Source organism: Bipolaris sorokiniana (genome assembly GCF_000338995.1).
Source record: "Bipolaris sorokiniana ND90Pr unplaced genomic scaffold COCSAscaffold_17, whole genome shotgun sequence".
In the NCBI taxonomy this organism is placed as follows: Eukaryota; Fungi; Ascomycota; class Dothideomycetes; order Pleosporales; family Pleosporaceae; genus Bipolaris; species Bipolaris sorokiniana.
The window spans coordinates 150,803-168,365 of NW_006911911.1; the positions used below are offsets into that span (position 1 = coordinate 150,803).

The 17,563-nt window shown below is 52.6% G+C and overlaps 8 protein-coding genes across 8 annotated transcripts; 4 read left to right on the plus strand and 4 right to left on the minus strand.

Moving 5' to 3' along the window:
- Positions 1-34: 34 nt before the first annotated feature.
- COCSADRAFT_175720 (uncharacterized protein) lies at positions 35-1,126 on the minus strand (the record flags this gene model as incomplete). The annotated part of the gene is made up of 2 exons (XM_007706761.1): positions 35-877; positions 935-1,126. The coding sequence occupies 2 exons, from the start codon at positions 1,124-1,126 to the stop codon at positions 35-37; spliced, it is 1,035 nt and encodes a 344-aa protein (XP_007704951.1).
- Positions 1,127-1,177: 51 nt separating this feature from the next.
- COCSADRAFT_255654 (uncharacterized protein) lies at positions 1,178-3,543 on the minus strand. The gene is made up of 3 exons (XM_007706762.1): positions 3,438-3,543; positions 2,554-3,385; positions 1,178-2,504 (listed from the first exon to the last, which is right to left on the minus strand). The coding sequence occupies exons 1-3, from the start codon at positions 3,456-3,458 to the stop codon at positions 1,447-1,449; spliced, it is 1,911 nt and encodes a 636-aa protein (XP_007704952.1). The 5' UTR covers positions 3,459-3,543; the 3' UTR covers positions 1,178-1,446.
- Positions 3,544-3,770: 227 nt separating this feature from the next.
- Positions 3,771-4,450, plus strand: COCSADRAFT_255658 (uncharacterized protein). The gene has a single exon (XM_007706763.1). The coding sequence runs from the start codon at positions 3,973-3,975 to the stop codon at positions 4,438-4,440; it is 468 nt and encodes a 155-aa protein (XP_007704953.1). The 5' UTR covers positions 3,771-3,972; the 3' UTR covers positions 4,441-4,450.
- Positions 4,451-4,528: 78 nt separating this feature from the next.
- On the plus strand, positions 4,529-5,919 carry COCSADRAFT_102231 (uncharacterized protein; the record flags this gene model as incomplete). The annotated part of the gene is made up of 2 exons (XM_007706764.1): positions 4,529-4,699; positions 4,852-5,919. 2 exons carry the CDS (start codon positions 4,529-4,531, stop codon positions 5,917-5,919), a joined length of 1,239 nt encoding a protein of 412 aa, XP_007704954.1.
- Positions 5,920-6,687: 768 nt separating this feature from the next.
- COCSADRAFT_164752 (uncharacterized protein) lies at positions 6,688-10,046 on the minus strand (the record flags this gene model as incomplete). Its single annotated transcript, XM_007706765.1, has 5 exons — positions 6,688-7,090; positions 7,147-7,565; positions 7,614-9,667; positions 9,786-9,796; positions 9,841-10,046. 5 exons carry the CDS (start codon positions 10,044-10,046, stop codon positions 6,688-6,690), a joined length of 3,093 nt encoding a protein of 1,030 aa, XP_007704955.1.
- A 608-nt stretch (positions 10,047-10,654) lies between these two features.
- Positions 10,655-11,523, plus strand: COCSADRAFT_164753 (uncharacterized protein; the record flags this gene model as incomplete). The annotated part of the gene is made up of 5 exons (XM_007706766.1): positions 10,655-10,675; positions 10,738-10,750; positions 10,802-11,191; positions 11,256-11,336; positions 11,393-11,523. The coding sequence occupies 5 exons, from the start codon at positions 10,655-10,657 to the stop codon at positions 11,521-11,523; spliced, it is 636 nt and encodes a 211-aa protein (XP_007704956.1).
- A 532-nt stretch (positions 11,524-12,055) lies between these two features.
- COCSADRAFT_193981 (uncharacterized protein) lies at positions 12,056-13,948 on the minus strand (the record flags this gene model as incomplete). The annotated part of the gene is made up of 2 exons (XM_007706767.1): positions 13,397-13,948; positions 12,056-13,342 (listed from the first exon to the last, which is right to left on the minus strand). The coding sequence occupies exons 1-2, from the start codon at positions 13,760-13,762 to the stop codon at positions 12,056-12,058; spliced, it is 1,653 nt and encodes a 550-aa protein (XP_007704957.1). The 5' UTR covers positions 13,763-13,948.
- Positions 13,949-14,293: 345 nt separating this feature from the next.
- Positions 14,294-17,295, plus strand: COCSADRAFT_41044 (uncharacterized protein). Its single transcript, XM_007706649.1, has 3 exons — positions 14,294-14,476; positions 14,536-15,216; positions 15,277-17,295. Exons 1-3 carry the CDS (start codon positions 14,320-14,322, stop codon positions 17,127-17,129), a joined length of 2,691 nt encoding a protein of 896 aa, XP_007704839.1. The 5' UTR covers positions 14,294-14,319; the 3' UTR covers positions 17,130-17,295.
- The last annotated feature ends 268 nt before the right edge of the window (positions 17,296-17,563 follow it).

A 17,563-nucleotide genomic window follows, 5' to 3' on the forward strand; every position in this document is an offset into this window, starting at 1 on the left:
TAATTACTCCACCGAAATGTCTTTCTTGTCCGACTTAGAAGATGAGATCTGCGTACTCGCCTAGTACGCCTTCTTTACCGCCATCGAAGAAATCATGCAGACCGTCCATGGCGGCAAACTTGCTTGCAATTTCCAGCCCGCGCAGTCGCTCCGCCTCGATGACGTCCCAGTTCCATTCGTCTGGCTGGACAACTTTGGGTAAGCTGGTTTCGCTTTGCTCATTCTGCTCAGGCGCGGGACTGTGGTATTCCCAGCCCTCTGGTTTTAACGGAACCATTTCGGAGTCTACGAGAGCTTGCTCTGGCGGGACTGTGATCCTACCGCGTTTAATCACGTACTTGGCAAGTGCAGTCGCGTAAATTGCGCCTTTCAACTTTTCCGGATCAACATTTTCAGAGCGGTTCTTTGACTTCCTCCAAGGTTGCAGTGTCCAGCTCTCTGGCTGAGCTACACCGGGCTTGACAAGATGAGTGACTAGGTAGAACCACTTCCTGTCCCAGCAGAGTAGCCTGGTCCACATTTCAAATTTTTGATAAGGCGGAATCTCCCTTTTGAACAGACAACTTATCCCGCCTAGCGCGATGATATGCCTGCCTGATGTGCCCTCTGTGGCTCCCATGGCTCCAGCCACTTGACTCTTCTTGGTGCCAGACCGGCGACTCTGTTTTCGGATGGCGTTACGCATCAACGCGGTAAAGAGGTGGGTGCGTGAAACGTCCATGTCGCTGAAGTAGGTACTGTTGGACTTGTGCAAGTTGTAATCTGTTTCGATGAGGGTGGTCCGAGTCGAGGAGATCATGGGCTGGAACAGTGCATGGGGAGGAATGGGTGTAGGCTGGACGTATATGTGGTAAAACATGGCCCGAAAGATGCGTATCTGGGTACCTGATCAGTTTGCTAGCTCGCATCTCGTATCGAGTAAAAGTAGTCCTACATGCCAGACAAAAGGCAGGTTCTTCAGGTTGCCCAAGGCAAGAAGAATCGCAGCCATCCTCCACAAACCACCAGGCGCATTATAGCCTGTCCAGCGAGCCAGCGCAGCCAGCAGGCCGTCTCTCCATGCCGGTTGCGCCACGAGGGCTGCCATGGACGCGCTTGCAACGACAACGCCAGTCGTTTGCGCCATGGTTACCATACCAGGTTTGACCGACAAGAACCCAAGAAAAAAAAAGGCGACAACAAAGAAAACACAGATTTGGAGATTTGAATGCAAAAACGTTGGTTGGACGAAGTGCAGCGCATCCACCGTAATCGAATTGTCACGTTTCTAATCACAAGCCTCGGCTCGGAGTTTAAAGTCCCGACCATCCATGCTGTCGCAACATCGTGGAAGGGAAATCAATGATTAATTATAACGCAATCCGCCAAAAAAAGTCCGATCGCTCAGCCACGTGTGGGGCTGGACAAATGCCGGGGCTCCTTTACCAATGCTCGTATCGGAGGGGATTACTTTTTCTTGCCCTTTGTCTTGTCTACCACGTCGACCCAATTTTTATTGACGCCTCGCTTCTCCAACGCCTTGATGATGGCGTCCTTTTGTGGGCCTTGGACCATGACCTCCATGACGGGAGCTTTGGGACTGGAACCTTGCAGCTTGTCGATGCTCGTGCTGCCTGCACACGTTTTTCTCAGTTCGTCGGCTAGAGGTTGAGGGGGGATATAGTAAGATTCCAGGCCATGAACCTTTGTGACTGTTTTGTTGCCACTGCGTGTCTCGAGAATGATCTGAATCTTGGGCGGAGCGCCCGCTTTGGGCTTCGTGTCTGCGATGTTGGCATCGTTGCGAAGAATTGCGTGCAAGGGAGAGGCAGCCGCTAGCATGCGTTCTGCCAGAGCGTCTCTAGGCATGGCCCCTGATGAGAGCGCCGCGTTGTCGGCTGCCGATGAGCCCAACAGTGCGTCTGCTAGCTGGGGATTTATGCGAACAAGGCGCTTGTTCTTTTGATCAATGAGGTTCTCAGCCTCGACATATGCCAAGAGGATCTGCTTGAGCTCGGCAGGCGTGTAAAGACCTCGAGGGTCCGCTTTAGAAGCAGCCAGGATGGGGGCTAATTTCTCCTTGGGTCGGAGCACAGAAACAAGCTTTAATTTCTGGCCGAGTGATGGGTCGGCGGATGGTGGTGGGGCGGCCTTGTCATTTGCACTTGTGGCAGTCGGACCGTCCTTCTTGGGTAATCTGTATGGGACAAACGACTCCAACTGGCGGTCTTTGAAATCGATATCGAGAACAACAACCTCATTGCTGTCACGGTCCTTGGACTTGATGATGAGCTGTTTGTCGAGATACTTGAGGAACTTTCGCAGATTCTTCCAGCTTGTCTTTTTGATTTGCAAAGAGGCGGTTCGCGCAGGAGTGTAGGTGGGGAGAAAGGGCTGGACGAGTTGCGACATGACATGTGACTGAGACAGAGGGAATTCGAGTCCATAGGTAGGGTGCTGTTTGTTGTGGTCCATGTGGTAGCGCACTCCAAATAGAAAGGCGTTTTTGAAGGCATCGTCGATTTCTGGACATGGTTAGCTGTGGGGTCTGAGATGTAAATCTAGCAAGGGTACCTTTTGTCGTCAGCTCCTTGTCCTCGAGCGTGTCGATGAAATCAGGGTTCGAGGGTGCGTCTTCGCCCTGGACAGCGTCGAGGGTTTTGGGTGGAGAAGGGTCAGCGGGGGTGGTCCCGAGTGGGATGCCGCCGTCTTGATCATCGTCGCCGTCGAGATGGATAGCGGCAGCGCGGTCCGCGAGGGAAGCATCGTGGGATGTGTCGGTGTCCCAGCCGTCAATGGCGTCTGGGGGGTCGCGGCCCGGCTTGCCTGCTGTACTCCAGGACCACAGCTCGTCACCTGCCCAATGGATCGTGGATACGGCATGTCCCTTTGTGCCTTGAGTGCTTCCCAGAGCACTGACATCGACGATGCACTCGCCCACGGCCATGGGCACAGATGGGGCCTCGAGGCTAGCAATGGCAACAATAGCGCCTTTTGTGGCATGTTTGGGGAAGGGAGGGCCTCGCTGGAGACCGGGCGTCATCAAGTCGGCGCCCTGCTTGAGCTTGTCGACGACGAAGAGCGGGGTGTGCAGCAGGGGAACGATAGCAGGGTTGTGCCAGAGCGTGTAGACGGTGGGGTAGAGGCGGTCGCGCAGCTTGAGCCAGAGGACGCGTTGGTCGCCATCATCGTGGGCGCCGACATAGAGAGTGCCAGTGACGGTGCTGAGGTCTGGGCCGGCCGTCGTGGTAAAGCGGGCAGACTGGGCATTGTCGGGCAGTATAGAGCGTCGCAGGGCGGTGAGAGCGGCGGCATCATCAGTGGGCGTGTCGATGGCAAAGTCTGCGATGATCTGGTCCGCTGTCCTGCGCCGGTCGCTCGACTTGAGCGGGGCGAGGGGCTTGATCTGGGCGTTGTCAATACGTGTGTGTATACAAGGACTGCAGGGCGACACTTGCATTGGGTTTCTTCTTAAACATGCTCAATCAGTGGCCGTGTAATGTGCAGGCGACGAGGGGCGGCGACATGAATGCGTATGGGTATGTGTGTGTGTGCGTGTGTGCGTGTGTGTGGCGGGGCACACCTGCACTGTGCAATGACGCTGCGCGGGCTGCTGCTCGCCCAGGACAAACGACGCAGGGGCAATCGACTATGCATATGCAGATACGTTGACCAAGTGCATGTGCGTGGCCTGGCAACAAAGAAAGAAAAAACAAAAACACCAAGGCCGGCCCCTATACAAGCAGCGAGGCCCCCAAAATGAAGGTTGAGGAAGTAATGCTCATGACTGCCATGGCCCAATCCTGCCCTCCCCGCATCCCAGTCCCAGCAGACTGGCCAGGCCGCCGCCGTTGGCACCGAACCCATGTCGCCCATCCGCCGTGCCCCCCCAAGCTGGTATGAGAGTGTGTTGTCTATGGATGGAGTAGGTTAGTAGGCCTGTGTAGTATACAGAGATACGCCATGTAGTGTACGACAGGTACCACCACATCCATGTATGTGCGCTACCTGAACCCTCGACGCACCGTCGCCCCTGTGCCTGTCTGTGCCTGTGCTACACTCGACACGTCCACACACTCTCTCCAACACATCGACACACACACCACACGCCCTGCTGGTCATGCCCTTCGCCTCCGTCAGCACTGGCTCCAGTACCGAGTAAGATCACATCACGGCCAAAAACTCTGCACGCGCTGGCCCGCCCAGCCAGGCCAGGCAACCCACAGCACTAGCCCACTATGCGCACTCGGCCCCGGAGCCTCTGTGCCGTCCATCCTCCCCAACTGTCCATGGAATCGTGCGGAGAAGCCGCGCCACAACAAGGCCAAACTGCTCCTGTTTGCTCCTGTGCTCCCTGACTCCCTTCCCGCCCTCATAACCCCCCTCGACCCTCGCTCTCGCCCTCTGTCGACTCGCCCTCTCCGCCTCAGCCATGGTAAAAGTGTTGAGCCCCATCTGTGAAGCCCTACGCCGCGTGACATCACTGCTCTCTTCCTCGGCTTCCGCCTCGGCTTCCCGCCTCCAAGATTGAAATTTTTACACCAACACCATGAGCCCCCTTCCAGACATGGCCTGGCAGGAGAATCACGTCGTCCCCAAGCCCACCGACCGCGAGGAGCTCGTCCTCGAGGCCTGGGCCCAGGGCTACCTCGTCGGCTCCCTCATCATCATGGCCTTCATCACCCTCGCAAACATGCGCAGAGGCGTCTTGTTGCACAAGGTCAGTCCACACTAAAAACTGCGCCCTCCCCAGATACCTCCCGCGACTTACTAATATTTGGCTCCAGTTGATTCTCCTCGAAGTAAGTTTCCACGTCTTTTGATCCTGCGCTCCATTTTATAAGGCGCCCCACTGACCAATTACCCACTCAGCTCATTCTCGGCTTATGGCAAGGCTTCTGGTTATTCTTCCCCACCCCTGTCCACGCCTGGTGGCTCTCCGTCGCCGCCATCTTCCTTAATGCTTCGTGGTCGCTGCATAATGTCATTGCCTGGATGAAGATCAAGCCCTTCTTCTCAAAACCCACCAGCTACATCTTCATTGGCACAATCATCCTTGCCCAGCCATACTGGATCCTCGAGATTTACGCAAACTTTGCCTACTTCCACGGCGTCAACAGGCTCTTTCTCAGCACCAGGCCCTATGAGGCTCTCTGCCGCGACCCATGGTGGATCTTGACCACCATCTACCTCTTCTGGGTCATCAAGACCCAGTATGAACTCAGCATCAAGGAAATCATACGCATCTCTCCGCGCTTCGGCATCATGCTTTTCTCCATGGTTCTTAGCATCATCTTCATCATAATGGACATCTTGTCTGTCACCGGCGCGCTTTCTCTCCCAGGCCCTACGGGAATCAATCCTTTCTGGAAATTCGCCTTTGTCTTCAAGTGCTTGACCGACTCGGTCGTCCTCGACGATTTCAAGGTCGCCTTGGATCGTCTCCGTGCTTTCCGAATTAGCCGCTTAGGTAGCTTCTCCGGAGACATGAGCGACAGCCGTAGCCGCAACGGCAACAACCTCGTCGCCACCTGGGAAGAGATGGAGAGGGAGGCCAACGCTCTACAAAATGTCCGCAGCCCCGATGGCGACTATATCCATCCCAGCAATTTCCCCTTCAAGCCCAAGCGCGCTCGCAGACCACACAAAGACTCCATCATGTTCCCCAACCAACCAGACTATCGCGACTGCAACGCCGGCCTAGACCCCGAGGACATTGTACCCAGTGCCCTAGTCGATGAGCCTACAGGGCCATTGGACAATGGACATCCCGGGAGCAAGAAACAGCATCACTTCGTTGACGACATGTATGGCCCTGATGAAAGACACAGGGTTGCCGAGAACGATTATGCAGAAGCAATGAGAGATATGCACCGCGATAGCCTACTCACGCCCGCACCAGCCCCAGAGTCTCCGCGTAAATTCGGGCCTCACGGTTGATGGAGGTGCAAAATTCATTGTCATGTGACTGCCGATCGAGTCCTTGGCATCCTTTCAACCCTAACCCGCGCACGAGTCTCGGTCCAAATCCAGCCTAGTCCGCATCTAAGCATGCACTCGTCGGCATCCCGACTCACTGGATGCCACCACAGGGCCCGACTTGATTCCGCTGCAGTCTCAAAGCGGGGTACCAGCCCTAGCCTTATCACCACAGCGCGCGACGAGGCAAATATCTCAGCCCTGGGGAAAAATAATCAACCAAGAATATAAGTTGAATGACGATATACGTTGTTCCTCAGTACCGCCCCTCGAGACTGCCCCTCTCAACACACACACACACACACAACAAAGACCACCAAATGGCATCATGCGCGTAATACCAGGCCTCGGCCCATCTGCAACCAGGCAGCTCATTTTACTCATATACCCATTTGCTCTTTTTTTTGTTAAATCAAGCGCCCATGTCAACTTCATACATATATATATATATATACATGTATAAATCATGTACTTTGTATCTATAGAGCTTATGTAGTTCATACCGCATGTAGCACATGCAGTTGCTTAGACACTAGCAAGACGCATGAAAGTAGAAAAGATGAAAAAAACACGTTAAATTTCAAACACCTTGTGCAATGCACACTCATATCTTTGAATCAAAAGTCCAAAAAGAAAAGTGAAAAAGAAAAGGGTTAAAAAAGCAAGAACCAGAGAATTAGTTGCTTTGATGCCCCGTTTTCTCTCAACCGTCCTAGTACTAACCTCCTTTTATTCTCCCATGAACCACTCGCAAAAATCAATCATGCTAACTCGACTCTCCTTTTCCAACTCCTGCACGCACTGCCGCGGCGACATCACCCGGCCAATCGTCTGCATCTCGTCTCGCCACTGCTGCACAACGCCTGCCCGGGGATCCGTATGCACGAGATAGAAATGACGATAGTCGCGTCGCATGTCGACGTGCAGGCCTGCATAGTAGCGCATCATGTTTACATTGGCTGCAGCCGGGTCACGTTTGACTGTTTTGAAGTACGTGACTGGCTCGCTGTCTGCGATTATGCGGCGCTCTGACAAGATAGGGAATTTGTCGGGGACGCGGCTGAGGGGCTCGGAGGGGTGGTCTTGCTCGATGTACTGGGTCTCGGCGAGGAGAGTGTAGAGGCGGGCACGGCTGTTGTTCCTGTTAGCTTGGATTCACGAAATGAAATCACGACAGGCGAAACAAACCTCTGCATTTCTGCGTCGCCGCTGTCGACCCTATTTGCGTACTTCTCGCAGTAATCAAATAGGTACTTCATTAGTTCTGGGCGGACGCATAGACGCCAGAGCAGATTTGCAGTTTCGACCTGGCGTCCCAGACTCGGCATGCCCTTGTACTGCTTCAATTTTTCAATTTTCGCAAAGAACAGCTCGATGATTTTCAAAGCGACTTGCGGCTCCTTGTCAAATACCTCGTCGGTAATGTAAATGAACCCGCCGACGGGGAAGATTTCCACCGGACCATAGCGGTACACGGGTGGATCAAGTGACAAGGCAGGATCGTACTCGATACCTTCCTGCATGCCAAGCGACCAGACACGAACTTCACGACGGAACATATCGCCCAGGCCGGGTAATTCGGTGAAGTACTCGAAATCAGCGTGTACCTGGTATAATTAGTATACCTCTGTTAGACGTCCTGCACGGCAACCTACGATAATGACGCCAGACCCTCCGCTCTTGATTTCCTGCTGGAATTTCGCCCATCCGCCTGGAAAATGCACACCACTGACCTCGACGTGGTGCATCAGCAGCCATCGAGTGATCAACTCGAGCTCTTCCGCATGCTCTTCCGAGTGGTATACCAGGAAAGCTCGTCTGTCCATTAGCTTAATCCCTTTCTCACAATTATTACTGCCAAATAATTCTTCAAAGTTGAGATCGCACACTGATTCAATCCTCTTTCGCACCTTCTCACATGTTGCTTCGCGTGCATCAAGTTCCACGGGCTCCACAACCTCGGGCGACTGAGGACGAGGTACATCGTCATCTGTAGGCGCTAGGGCCTCCTTTGGTACCTCGACAATAGCCCCGGAATCTTGCAGAGTCGCCTTATCCGTAGACACTTCGTTGCTCCTGTCTGGCAGAGGACTGAAAGAAGATCTAGGGTAGTAATGCGGAGCACGAGCAGGAATTCCAGTATTATAATGTTGGAACTGGCAATTCTCCGCAGTGTTTCGACAAGTTTCATTGGCCCAGTACCAGCATGTCAAATCCTGAGGGGCCAGCCTTTCCATGCTTTTCACTGGCTTTAGTGCACTATTTATTCGCTCATCGTGCGGCTTCGCTGATCTCGATGCAATTTCTGTCCGCTCATTGTGCGGCTTCACTGGTTTCGGTGCAACTGCTGTTCGCTCGTATATCGGCTTTATATTCTTGTCGATTCGAGTAGCGTTCTCGCTAGAGTGATTCTCGTTTGATACCCAACCGGTATTTCGGTGGGCAAAAAGACACTTGTCAGCTGGCTTGAAACAGCCAGTGTTCCCATACAGCCAGTGAGTGCATGTAAGAGGTGGCCTGCGATATTTCGGGGCTATCAAACCTCCAGCATGGCCTACAGGGTAATCCCGTCCATCTGGGTCCTTGTTGCAATGCATAAAGATACAGACCTGAGCAGTCTTTGGACAATTGTTGCTGAGACGCCACAAAGCACACACCTGCGGGATCTTGTCCGCCTCCCAGGGTGCTAGGGGAACATTCTCGTCAGTCAAAATCTCACTCCTAGACCCTCGCCGATCATCATCACGCTCTGGACTCCTTGCACGGCTCTGGCCAACCTCGCGGCGAGCATAGGGATCATCACGTGGGACCGGGGGGTTTGGCCTGACGGTACCAGAAGGGTCATTTGCAATCTTGAGCGCTGCCAGATCAGGCGTGCCTTCGGTGCGCGACCGCTTTTGTGCCACTGCTCGGAAGTGTAAAGTGGAGAATGCTTTTTGGCCCTTTGTCCATTCATTACGCAACTGCAACTTTGGTTGATTTACCACCCTTATGGCACCACTACGTATCGCCTTGTTGGCACTTCCCTGACCAGCCGAGATGGTCGGTCTTTCTACAGAAGTAATTGAAGTATCAGAGGCACGAGCCTTTGGTGTTGCGCTGGCAGTTTTTGCTTGCTGCTGTTTAGATGTTGAAGGAGGAGCATTAGCTTCATTAGCTGACTGCAATGAATTGCGTCTTGATTGACCATCACTAGCTGAATCCTTGGTGCCAACTGAACTGCGTGTCGTCTTTTTCGAAATTTTACCCAATTCAGCCATCATTGAGTCATCTGTTAAGTCTGCCTCGGAGGATGATAGGTCTGACTGCACCAAAGGTGGTTTACGCTCTGGTTGAGGTTGCTTGGCTGATGATGAGCTGCGAGTACCGGCGGCGGCTAGTTGTGGAAGGTTTTGTTTCTGCGATCGATTTGATGCGGCACGCCTATTTTCCTCTTCGCTGTCCGATACAAAGAGTGCTGACCGTTTCTTTGAAAAAGCAAGCCTCTGTCGCTTTTTGTCGCGCTTTGCTTTTCTGGCCGCCCTGGCCGTTTCTGCAGCTTCGATTGCGGCATGGAAATCGTCTATGTTCTTTCGACAATACCTGTGGAAGTGAGGATCGCCCATAGACTTTTTACAATTATACCATGTCTGGAGCAATGGTGGTGTCCTGGATGGATTGTTGTCATCATCATCAGGAACTATAAAGGCCGATACGGGCTCCCAAGTGCCTATGAGGCTTCAGTAATTCGTGGATATGCACGTTGATGTGAGGAGGTGAGATTGCATAGCAGGCTACCATGACAAAAGGTCTTGAACAAGTTTATTTTACAAGGAGGCTTGAAATACTTACATCTTCACTACTCGTCAGCCAGCTTCCGACAAGGTGGAATGGTCAACTCACTCGTGAAGTGGATAGCCATCCCATTTGGTCAGGTACTTGATACCGCGGAAGGCGGGTTGGTGAGGATCTTCATCCTCCCAAATGCCCCACTTCTCGGCCAGAATTTCCTCGACTGCGTAGACTGCATCGTCAGCGGGCTCGCCTTCGACCGTCGATGTGATGGAAATGTCGTCGGCGTCCAAGTCTGTATCGGGTTGTGGAGACATGTGGCGGGTGGGTTCCTGATTGGTGGGGAGGCGCAACTATGAAATGCTGAAACGGCACGCAGGTGATCGCTGTGTGGGTGCAATTGGCCCGACACCACTAAATAGAGCACGCGGTCCTGTGCAAGGTGCAGCAGCAGTGGGCACGCGGAGAGAGAAAGTGAGAGATTATCTATGTGGCGTTTTGGGTGTTGAGCGATGAGGTGGACAAAACAAGCAAGCCAAAGCCAGTACCAGACAGGCACAACCGAGAGCCCCTGCGTTGCATGCACGGTAAGGACTACGTAAGTGCATAGGGAAGGTGAAGGTCGGGAATGTCACTAGCGGCTCGCTTACCTAAGACAGGCATGGGCTCGGGCTCGCTCGTTCGCTGGGGAGGGCGCTGGCTGGTGCTTGGTGGAGTGGAGCAACTCCAGGAGGCAGCGAGATACAAGCACCTGTCCACCACCACCGGCCCCAAAACACACGCCTCTCCTGCCTAGCCTGTTCTGCTTCTGCGACTCCCTCTTGGCTCTGCTTGCTAGTCTCCTCGACCACCTCACCACCAAATCCCTCGTGTCCACCCAACCGCCCAACCGCCTACCCCATCTTCCTCCCCGCCCACCGTCATAATGGCCAACGACGAATATGACGTGAGTGCCCGTCCGCCTGCAGTCGACAGTCTACCGCATCTGCTGACCGCCTGCCTACACAGTTTCTCTTCAAGGGTACCTCCAGGCCCCGTCATTGCCCTTAGACTGCCCCGCTAACCCCCGCAGTGGTGCTCATCGGAGACTCTGGCGTCGGTAAATCCAACCTTTTGAGCCGTTTCACGCGCAACGAGTTCAACCTCGACTCAAAGTCGACCATCGGTGTCGAGTTTGCGACCCGTTCCATTCAAGTCGACGCCAAGACGATCAAGGCTCAGATTTGGGATACTGCTGGCCAGGAGCGTTACCGCGCCATCACCTCCGCATACTACCGTGGCGCAGTCGGCGCTCTGCTCGTCTACGACATCAGCAAGCACCAGACATACGAGAACGTCACCAGGTGGCTCAAGGAGCTGCGCGACCATGCCGACTCCAACATTGTCATTATGCTCGTCGGTAACAAGAGCGATTTGAGGCATCTGCGGGCAGTGCCAACTGAGGAGGCCAAGCAGTTTGCGAGTGCGTATACCTGATATGCAGCTTCCGGCTGTCCACTCACATTTATACTAACCACTATTTGTAGGCGAGAACAACCTTTCCTTCATTGAGACGTCCGCCTTGGATGCCAGCAACGTCGAGCTTGCTTTCCAGAACATTCTCACAGGTAGGCGCCTCCCACCAAGCAGTTCCGAGAAGCATTGCCACTAACCTGACTCCCAGAAATCTACCGCATCGTCTCAAGCAAAGCTCTTGACCAGGGCGAAGGCAGTGGTCCAGTCCTGGGCAACGACCGTAAGGTGCTCGAAATCAGCAAGTCGGCCGACGCAGAGCAGAAGAAGGGATGCTGCTAGACGAACAACCCACCAGCCCAAACAGCAATGCTCCGCCCACACTGTCTCTAGCCCTGGCCCTGGCTGCTTCTGCGTGGCGCATGTTGTTTCGACCGGGACAAGGACGGTGCGCTCCCACGGCGGGCGATACCACGAATGCAATGTGCTACACGAGTCACGCAAATGCCCTCAAATTGGCGTCCAGGAAATCCCTCGCTTTTTACATGTGCTTTGTGTCTCTGCTTGTTTTCTGTTCGGCTAAAGGTGTCTTGGGGGAAGGAGGGGTCTCGATACTTGGTTTTGCCTGCCGCAAGGCCATGTTTTTATGATGTTTGGACGCGGAAGACGATAATGGAATTGACTGATGTGTATCTAACGTCTTATGCAATGACACTTCATGTTAGATTCTTTTCTTGCAGGTTCCACAAACATCCCATGTCACAATCGCTACTTGGAGGGATATACATGTCATAATCACTAACTGAAGAGATATATTCTTGTCCAAAATGAAGAAAATGCAAAATGTCTATTGATTTGGGTATGCTCGTCATGCTCATGAAACGCCTATACTCTTTCTACTACCATTCATATCATTAGGTCGCCATGTCTCTTCTGCCTTTGTCCCAGGAGGCAGGTACTGTGTACTCTGCTCAGACGTTCGTCTATATGCGGCTCCGCCCAGGCTGTCATCTCTCTTCTCGTCTCGTGACTCGGAAATGCCTGCCATGGGATACATTCCAGTTCCCGACATGGTCGACGGACTAGCCGTAAATGCCGCTCGTGACTTGACATCGGTCGCAAGCGGGAGAAGCGTGCCATGGTCCTTGGACTTGAGCGCTTTTGCGCGCTTGTCCGCCCTGGCGGAATCGTGCGTGCGGTCGTAGAGATACAGGCCGAGGAACGTAAGTACAAACCCGAACGCCTGTACTTTGGTCATCGGTTTTCCGAACCAGACAATGGCGAAGACAATGACGAAGACGCGCTTGATTAGACTCGCGACGGAGTATGTGACGGGAGAGACCATAGACAGTAGCACAAAGGCTACTATGTTTTGTCCAAAATGGAATGTTCCGTTGAAGAGAAACTCGATGAATAGGCGTCCGTGATCAAGAGCGTCGGGGTGATCTGACAGTTCAATCGAAGCATCGTGTAAAAAGTCAAAAATGAGCGTGAAGCCCTCGGACCACAACCAGAGAGGGAGGGTGAAGAGAAACGCAAGTCCAGAGGAGTAGCAGAGCAGATTGAGCTTGTCTGGCTTGGTGAATCGGTTGGGCGGGAGCCCGTCTTTCTCTGCGGCTGCGGCATCGTTGAAGATTTGCTTGGAAACAATGTTCTGCACTACGAAGAGGATCGCGCTGGCGAAGGCGGAAATCAGGCCGATGAAGTTGGCGTTGAAATCCGCTGAGCATGCTAGAACCACGCCTAGAGTGAGTGGTATCAGCGAGAGATAGGTAGGCAGTGAGTACTGGATCTTGAAAAAGATGCTGTATGCCATGACAGTCAAGAGCGGCGAAAGTCCCTTGATAGTGTGCACAAGGGAAACAGGTATTCTCGACGTAGCATCGGCGCTCAGTATATGTCCACCAATTTGAAAGCATGTCAGAGGCAGTGTGGCCATGACCAGCTCCCTAGAGGGCGGGCGGATTCCATATTTCAAAAAGGGCATTGTCTGTTTCAAGCGCGGAAACTTCCTGGCAAGCATGCCTAGTATCAGACACCAGCCAGACACAAACGCAAACTGCACAGTCGTGAGGGTAATGGGTTTGGGCAGCGCGGTGAGAATGGCCTTGGAGGACATGTTTGTGAAGATGGACGTCATGTACCAGGCGCCACACAGCACCTGCGCCTCGAGTTAGCGTTGCGTCATGTGTACCCTATGCGTGGGAAAGCATACAATGAGCTTTGGCGAGAGCGGTGCCTTGAGCGCGTCGGCAATCTCGTGGGCATTCTGGCTGACGCTGCCCTTGCGCGTGCGTATTGTCTTGAAGGCCTCGCTCAAGCTCTTCTGGCGTCCGTGTCTGGTCGAGGGGGCCGATGTCGAAGCATTCACCCCGCCAAACCTCGCCTCTTTGCGCGGTTGCCATCTATCTGCGGGCATCGTGCTGCCGTTGGCTTGAGCTGCATGGTTGGGGCTAGCTGACCGCGACGAGCTGAGGCCGTAGCCATGGTCTTCCTCGGGTGTAGGCATGAGATCGGGTTGGAAGGCGGGAAATTTGAAGGTAGCATTGGGACTGGGGTCCCGCGCCGACGGGGGCGACATGGTGACTGCGGAGCAAAGCGTCGTCGAGGGGAGTGAGGGAGTTTATCGTGAAAGAGTTCGTTACGCCATGGGTGATGAAAGGGAATCAAGCGTCGGGGTTACAGACTATAGGGAGCGCAATGCCGATTACATGTACAAGATGCTGAAAGTCGCGGGGCCTGGCAACGGTAGCGAGGGGGAGCGTGTACCGGGGATCTGGGCAGAGGATTGTCCCAAGAATAGGATGCGGTGTTAGAAAACAAGCGTCGCAATGGGTCCGTAATTAGCGGAGAATTGTCTGGCTAGCGTTCGTGATCCTCTCGACACGCGTCCAAAAGCGGTTCGGTTGATGGCTGGTGCAAAGCGACAGGGGGGCGGGGAGAGGCGACTGCTTGGCTATGCACCACCACCACGATTCGTCAGCCAAGCTCCGCTGCTAAAGCCTCCAACGTCTGTGTGGCTTGGTTTCCCTTGCTATAGAGGCATCGATTGTACTTGGAAAAAAAAGAGGAAAAAATAGCAGAAAACTCCCTTTCTGGTCTACTTCGAATGCATCGAGCGAGTCCAGCATTCATATCATGTTCGTGAATTTGAATCGACTGTCGTCATCGCTTCTACTACCTTCCTTCCTACTCCTGTTCCAACGGCCGCTAGCTACTCGAGCACAAAACGTCTCCATGTTGTCCTTCGGCGAAACATGGCACGTTCTTGGGCCTTTTCAGATTGGGACCAGAGGCACGTCATGAATGAGCACGCCAGTCTGAAAATAACCCCACCTACTAACGTTTTCCTAGAGGCTTCATGGGGTGCAGACCCACTAGAATATGCTGGCGGCTTTAGAAACCTCACTTATAATCCAGGCGCAACATTTCCTAGTGCCCTGCCAGCGAATGGGACTGCGTCGTGGAACATCACCAAGGCTAAGCAGATCCTAAGCACTGCTGGCTCGGCTAATGCATCTTTGAGCATCAGCTACTCAAACGTCGACTGGGACTTTTTAAAAGTCGTTTACGGATGGGCTGCCGTCCAGTATCAGGCCTGGGTGCGCGGCGAGATTGTCGTGGGCGGGAATGATACTCAGACTGTCATCTTACACACGGACTCTATCCTAGAGTACTGGATCAACGACGAGCACTATTTCGGGGGCGACTACTACAGCTTTCGGCATGCACCACCTGTATTGCATCTTACGCCTGGCTCACACAGAATTGATATTCGTCTGGTCCGCGACGTAAGAGCCTTTGGAGGTATTCTAGAGCCCACAATTGACGTCGTAGTCGACATACGACAAGTGACTGCATCGCTCGAACTTGCAAAGCCTGGAATTCTGATGTCTGACGTCGTAAATGGAAGGCCCGCCTCTACTATTGGGTCAGTATCCCTGAGGAATAGTGGGCAGGAGGATATTGAGATCCTGGGCATCCAACGGTTCATTGTCAGCTCTCAAATGCCCTTTGCAGAACGAGACATGACTGGTCAGGCTCCTTTCAAAGTAGGCTTAGACATCGCTGACCAGAGGGACCACATGTCCTCAGATAATCACACTACCTTCCCCATGACCATAGTTGCTGGTCAAACGAGGCCTGTATCATTCAATGTCCTTCCAGCGGCCATCAATACGTCTACCGCGGACTATGAGATAAAGTACAGGAGAGTTGGCAGCACTCACTCTTCGACACTCCGTGCTTCCCAGCCCCTTAACTACGTAGATCTTTATACGCCTCATAAGATTACATTTCTCCATCCAGGTGGCATGGTATCCTACGCTATGCTTCGGCCTCCTACTAGGAACGCAACTTGCTCATCTAATCATTTGAAACTACCGGTTCTTCTGCAGCTTCATGGAGCGGGTGTTGAAGCTGAAAACCCCATGGTTCATCATGCACTGGACCCCGTGTCAGACCTCTGCGCGTGGGTGTTGTTCCCAACAGGCGTTACTACATGGTCCGGCGATGACTGGCACAACTGGGGCTTTGCTGATGTTGAAGCAGCAATTTCGGCAATTCCAGACTGGATTCAAAATAACAACTGGACAGGCCCCGGTGTTGATGTAGATCGTTGGATAGTTTCAGGTCACTCGAATGGCGGCCAGGGGACTTGGTTCGCCTTGACACATCGTCCAGACAAGGTGCTGGCTGCGGCCCCGGTTTCTGGATACAGTAGTATCCAGAAATATGTCCCATACGAACTTTGGCAGGGCGCAGACCCCAGACGCAAAGAGATGATAAGCGCATCCATAAACAGTTATCGTCATGAATTGCTGATGCCGAACGTGCGAGGCATTCCTATTCAACAGCAGCATGGCGGGATCGATGACAACGTACCAGCATATAATTCACGCCTGTTAGCACAACAGATCCATCAGGAGAACGCTAACTCGAGTTTCAATGAGGTGGTTGGCTTCAGTCATTGGTGGGATGGTGTTATGACTACACCACAGTTAGTCAGCTTCTATTACAGCCAGACAAATAGCAAGGATGCCGTGCCTCGAAAGCTGAAGCAGTTCAGCTTCCTTGTTGGCGATCCAGGAGACATGGGTAGCAAAGGCGGGATCAGAGTGAAACATTTAGAGGATCCAGGACGATATGGAAGAGTCAGTGTTCGAGGGAACATTATCAAGACTTCGAATGTGCAAGATCTTGAATTCGATATCGCTCTCTGGAAGGGGTCGGTCACCATTGACCAGAAAAATTTGGAACTTTCAAATATGCCAAGTCTAGGAGAGGCAGTAGCCAGTGCGTACAAAACGACCGACGGTTGGACTCTTGGCCCAGTTGGGAAAGAAGTCGGACATCTCCAACGAAATGGCCGTCAGCTAGGTTCCATGACTGCCATTCTGCGTACACAAGGCTCTTTTATTATCCGTCATTCAGAGTCTACGACTGCATCACATATCGCTTTGCAGGTTTCTCGCAATCTCCACCAATACTTCAAAGCAGACACGCAGATTCTCCCCTCTATATCAAATTCGATCCCTCCAGACTCTTCTGGGAATGTCATTACTCTGGGTATCACCAGTAGTCTTCCGCCGTTCCATTCCAACTTTCCTGTCCATGTCGGTGAATCTGGAGTCACTGTTCGCGATTATCGTGGTCAGGAACACCAATATGGGAAGGAGGCCAGTGGTGCGGCGTTTCTGCGTCCACTTCAAGGCGAGCGACTGGAATTGGTTCTCTGGGGTTCTGACGAGGCAGGACTGCAGCAGGCGGCACGGATTTTACCCCTTATGACAGGTGTGGGGCAACCAGACTTTGTAATCTTCGGTGAAAGTGCAAGATGGAAAGGTATTGAGGGTGTGCTGGCTATGGGCTTCTTTGATTCCAACTGGGAGATCACTCCGGCCAGTGTCATTGACAGTGACATTGACACGTATCAGGCTGATGATTAGGCATAGTTTTGACACCATGGACTATGCGTGTATACAAGTACGAGATGGCACGTACGTAAGAAGCCACATACCTATTGTTGCTGTCTTCACTCTCCCTGTCCATAAATCAAAAGTAACTCCTAGATTCTGAAGACTATTTCTGTATTGAAATCAAATTTTCTTTCCAACTTATAATTTAGAGAAAGGAGTTTTTGAGTTTTAGCGCTGAAGAAGCTTTCTTAATTTCTCCTTATTTAACCGCTGCACTACTCCTAAGCCAATTACTGTATCTAGCCACTCTAAAAAAATCACTTACCTACTGGGCAAACATATAGGTACTCTAAAATGAGATGTACGTTATACAGTTAGCAGTGCTATTCGCCTAAGCTTTTCTTAGTATTTTTTAATTTTTATATACAACTCTTGTATATTACGAAGACATTTGGCATTAAAAT